Source organism: Acyrthosiphon pisum, chromosome A2 (assembly GCF_005508785.2).
Source record: "Acyrthosiphon pisum isolate AL4f chromosome A2, pea_aphid_22Mar2018_4r6ur, whole genome shotgun sequence".
Taxonomy (NCBI): Eukaryota; Metazoa; Arthropoda; class Insecta; order Hemiptera; family Aphididae; genus Acyrthosiphon; species Acyrthosiphon pisum.
The window spans coordinates 51,835,275-51,840,079 of NC_042495.1; the positions used below are offsets into that span (position 1 = coordinate 51,835,275).

The 4,805-nt window shown below is 30.2% G+C and overlaps 1 protein-coding gene across 4 annotated transcripts in view; it reads right to left on the reverse strand.

Moving 5' to 3' along the window:
- Nucleotides 1-1,309, reverse strand: part of LOC100163090 (sedoheptulokinase) — an 8,744-nt gene extending 7,435 nt beyond the window's left edge. For 2 of the 4 annotated variants that reach the window (XM_001952588.5, XM_016801066.2), the window contains exon 1: nt 874-1,159. In XM_001952588.5, the coding sequence (XP_001952623.3) occupies nt 874-1,092 (219 nt within the window). In that variant the 5' untranslated portion in view covers nt 1,093-1,159. Of the gene's footprint in view, nt 1-873; nt 1,160-1,201 lie in introns of those variants that run through there. The other 2 variants (XM_029489490.1, XM_016801064.2) reach the window with 2 other exon arrangements.
- Between the last annotated feature and the right edge of the window lie 3,496 nt (nt 1,310-4,805).

The window sequence follows — 4,805 nt, forward strand, 5'->3', positions numbered from 1 at the left end:
TTTTAAAATCTTAGATTTAAAAAGAAAAAATTTTTATGAATTTATAACTCGAAATTATTTTGCAAATTTTCGTGATTTTTCCATATTTTGTTCATTTTTGAACTTTAAATGCTTAAAAAAAAAAACTGTGACTAACGATTTTTATATTTTTCATCTGCCTTGAAACAATATACGAGGAGCCTTCTATTAAATTTTCAAGCTTTTTTATCCAACAAATAAAATTTTATTGATATTTTTAGAAAAAAAACTAAAAAAAAAATGGAAAAATAAAAATGTCCGTAAAGAGCTCAAAATACATCAAAATATTTTGAAAATGTTATGGTGTATAGAAGATGCTAAGATAAACATTCAGTCAAAATTTCATGTATCTACGGTAATTTTTTTTAAAGTTACACCAAAAACCAAATTCAATTTTGTGAAAAATCGATTTTGCGTAAAAATTCCCGTTTTTCCTTAATTTTTCTTTTGTTTTTCCCGGCGCTTTTGAAAACCACTGGGAAATTTAAATTTTGACCTCCCCAATGCACCAACGATATTCACTTTCTGATCGAACAAGATACTGAAGTTGAAAATCGTAGCATTATTTCGACTACTTATCGTGTACACAGACACAAAAAAAATAAAAAAATAAAAAAATAAAAAAATAAAAAAATAAAAAAACACACATCATTGTAAAATCAATACATTCATCGTTCCACTCAGAATCTAAAATGTAAGGTGACGTTTAAAAAAGTAAAGAAAATTTAAAAATTTTTTTTTAGAAAATATGTTATAAAATAAATTATGTAAAAAAGATATTTTGAAATAATGAGTGTAGACATGAGTGGATCACTCTGTATAATATATGGTTCAATTTTTGATTTAAATATTTACCTTTTCCATAATTTTTCCTGGTGATTTTAAGCATTGTTTCATTGCTTTCAAAATGTTGACAACATCTTGCTCGTCACCTTTTTGATGACTAGGATTAATTTTTGCCATGGTTGGGACCGATTTCGCATAAATAGATTTTGAAGTGCAGCTGTCTAAAAGTGAAACTTTTACTGAACTTGTTCCTATATCTATTCCTAGTATTAATTTTTTAAAATCCATAATTCAACGGTTAATAATTATCAACTTATCTGTGTGCAAATAATTAATATATTTTAACACGATACTAATTTTATTAAATACAAAATATAATATAAACTCTTGAACCCACTGTTTTATGTATGTACGATGAATTCTACGCACATCAAAAATTATACTATGACTGGTTGTGTTATTTGTATGTAATACAATCTATAGTCCGAACTGCAATATCACTATATCAGCTACTACTCAGTAGGTAGGTATTAAATATTCTTAGGTCAAACTGGATTGAGGTCATATTCATTTAGGTAAATGTAAACATGTCCTTATCGAATTTTTTTTTTCTTTGTTTATATTTGAGCTTTATGATAGGTACTTATACAACTGTACAAGTGTTGAAGTGTACAACGCGTGTAATTGTTTAAATCAGATAAACGCTCAAGGGAAATTATATTACCTATACAAAAATTAGGTAGGCGAAGGCAATAGTTGCTGTATTGTGTGGGTAATTTCTTGTCTAATATTAACCCATGGGATATGAACCTGTTTTATATATCATACTACCGAATATACCGAATACGAACGCACCAGAACAACCGGTTTTGCTACGTAAAGGTGGTGCGTTCTTATCCTGGATAGAGCCGCGTTCTCAACCAAGGGGGTCGCGATCACCTTGACTAGGGGTCACGCAGGTCAAAAATAATAAAACTTGAAAGTGGAATAGATTTTTATTTTTTTGCTTCTTCCGGACCTATCATAATATTTACCATATCAATAGCAGCACGACAGTTAATCGACACTTAACCGGCCGAATTCTGCCGGTAAAAAAATCTGTTATCAGTCGGTTAGCGTTAACCGACACTTTACCGTACATTGTAAGAACGGCCCTTTAGACGGTGCAACTGGCCCTTAGTGTAATCCCCTTAATAAATTATATAACATTTTATACTTTAAAATGTATAATTAATATTAAATACATAGTCTGATAGTAGTAATGATTTATAATATTCAATCACTGCAGTACTACAGTTACTGACTATAGTAGTGACTACTGTACTGTACATATATACCTATTAGATATTTAGATTAAATACGATTACGATCATATAGTTTTATGCATAGGCGTAATGGTAAATTATCAAAACATTGTAAATATTCTTACTTGAAAAATTAAATAATAATTAATAATATTATCTATATAGGTACCTATACGGTTATACTTATAATATAATAATGAATTAACCATACTCAAAAAACCGATATTGTTTCGCGTTCAAATTATTACAATTTAGTCAACATTGAGTAATATGTGTCATTTACTCATGTGACCTACCTACAACTTACTATTGTGTCAATTAACATTATAAATACCTAATACACTATAGTTGTTAATGAATAATGATTATCTAATAGTTAATTATTTATTAATAGGTAATTGTATTACCTCCTATAATGTGATTATATTATTATAATAGACTTATGAGACTATGAGTATGATTTTGTATCGACTCCACCGCGGCTACTGTTTGTAATATTTACACATCGATTCCCCCGGACACTGTTCAGTGTTCATCATCCCCCTTGTATGTATATTTTAAAATTTACAGTCTATTTAGTATAATTTAGACTATATTATAATACATATAACTAGCTGATCCCGTGCACTTCGTTACCCGTTAAATGTACAAACTGTAGGTGTATGACTCAAACTTTGTTCGATGCCTTATTTTATATTCGGTGTATGATGTTTTAGATTTTTCTTAACTTTTCTGTTGTCCTGAATAAAAATTCTTTTTCGCAGCAGTATATTATCAGCACGAATTAAGATATACCTTAATTCGTGATTATCAGGTAGACAATCCTACCTGCGGTGGATCGCGGACCCCGTGCTGTTTGTAAGTAAGTGTACTCTTTTTTTTTTTTTTTTTTATTTAAGCATATTTACAATCTATAAAATTTGTTCAATAAGTAAATTTGATAACATAGGTAATAGTAAAATGACTTGAATGTCATCTACCTCCTATTTAATTTGATGGGTTCATATAATCATAGACCTATTAACTAATAGGTCTATGCATATAATATGGAGACCGCACAGATATAGATAATAAATTATTTTATTATCTATATCTGTGGGAGACCGTTAGGCAAGAGCGTCTCTTGGTCATTTTCTTTTTAACCTCCTCGTAGGATTGTTGGGGATGGTTATATAGAGGACATGCGGGAAATTAGAGGGTTTTGGTTCGAGTGCAGTTTGGAGTGAAACTTTTTGTAATGACGAGTTGCTATTTCGTTGACTGTTGGGATTTGGAGATATTTATGTAATGCGTCGTTGGTCATATACCATAGGGCTCCAGTTATTTGTCTAAGACATATATAGACTGGAAAGCTTGTATGGGTCTTATATTGGATGGTTTGGCTTGGCCCCAGATTTGGATACCATATGACCAGAGGGGGGTAATAATCGTCTTATATATTAATATTTTGTTTTTTAAATTCATTGAAGGAGACAATAATGGACGAGGAGATGTAGACATGTGTTTGATTGTTTTCTTTTCTGTTTTATGTGTTGGGCTCAGGTAAGTATTTTATCTAGATAAACTCCGAGGTATTTGGTTACATTTTGGATTGTAATTGGTGAATTATTGAGCAAAAGTTGTGGACATTCGTTTTTTTTCAGAAAAAAATTTATTTGGACTGATTTGTTTTCGTTTATTGTAATTTTCCATTTTTGAGTCCAATTGGAGATAAGATTTAAGTGGTATTGTATATCGTGGGTGGCTATGTTTGGGTCTTTATTTGATGCTAGCGGTATCATCTGCATAATATTATGTCGCTAGAGTTGTATAGTTTGTTTTGGGCATATCTGATGTGTAGATATTGTAGAGTATAGGTGATAGGTCACTTCCCTGGGGTACTCTCGCTTTGATTTTATGGTAAGACAGAGTAGGAATTGTTAAATATCGGTCTTCAAGAAAAGATTTTAGGATGAGGAAATACGGAGCAGGTAGAAACGAAAGTGTACTCTAAAGTCTAAAGTATCAAATTCATACCAAGTTTGTCGTTTTTACTTAATTCCACCTACAGTGGATTGATATAATCAATTAATACAAAATCCTAACCCAACCCAACCGTACTAAAATTCGATGAATAAAAAAAACCAAATTTAACCAAATTTAGCTTAGATATATCTTCTTCCGAGAGTTCTAATCTACACACAAACATTAATTTATAGGTAAATATATATATATTTATATATATAGCAGTCCTTTCATTTGCAATTTTTCGAATCCTAGTTGCATTACGGCTTTGTCGTGAAGTATTTGATCGTCTTGGTCGTGGCAATATGGCATGGTATTGTTAATGAGAATCATAGGCGTAATTTCGCTAAAATTCAGGGGGTGCAAAACTAATCAGGAAAGTTACAAACTTTCTACAAAATGTCAAAATCCCTCGTTTCACTTGCAAATTTATTTACAACTTATTACTCAATTCCAGTCCCTCGATCAAAATTGTATACACAATTTAATATTATCATTAATATGAAGTAAGTAAATTGTATTATACAAATTAAAATAATTAGTCAATACTGTAATTTATTACATTGATATAATAAATATTAATACATATTAATCAACAAAATTAAATTAAACTTAAACGTCTACCATGTACAGTTGCTGCTGCGTTGAACTCATCGATTACAATTTTGGAATCTATAACTCGATTCCTTTCAA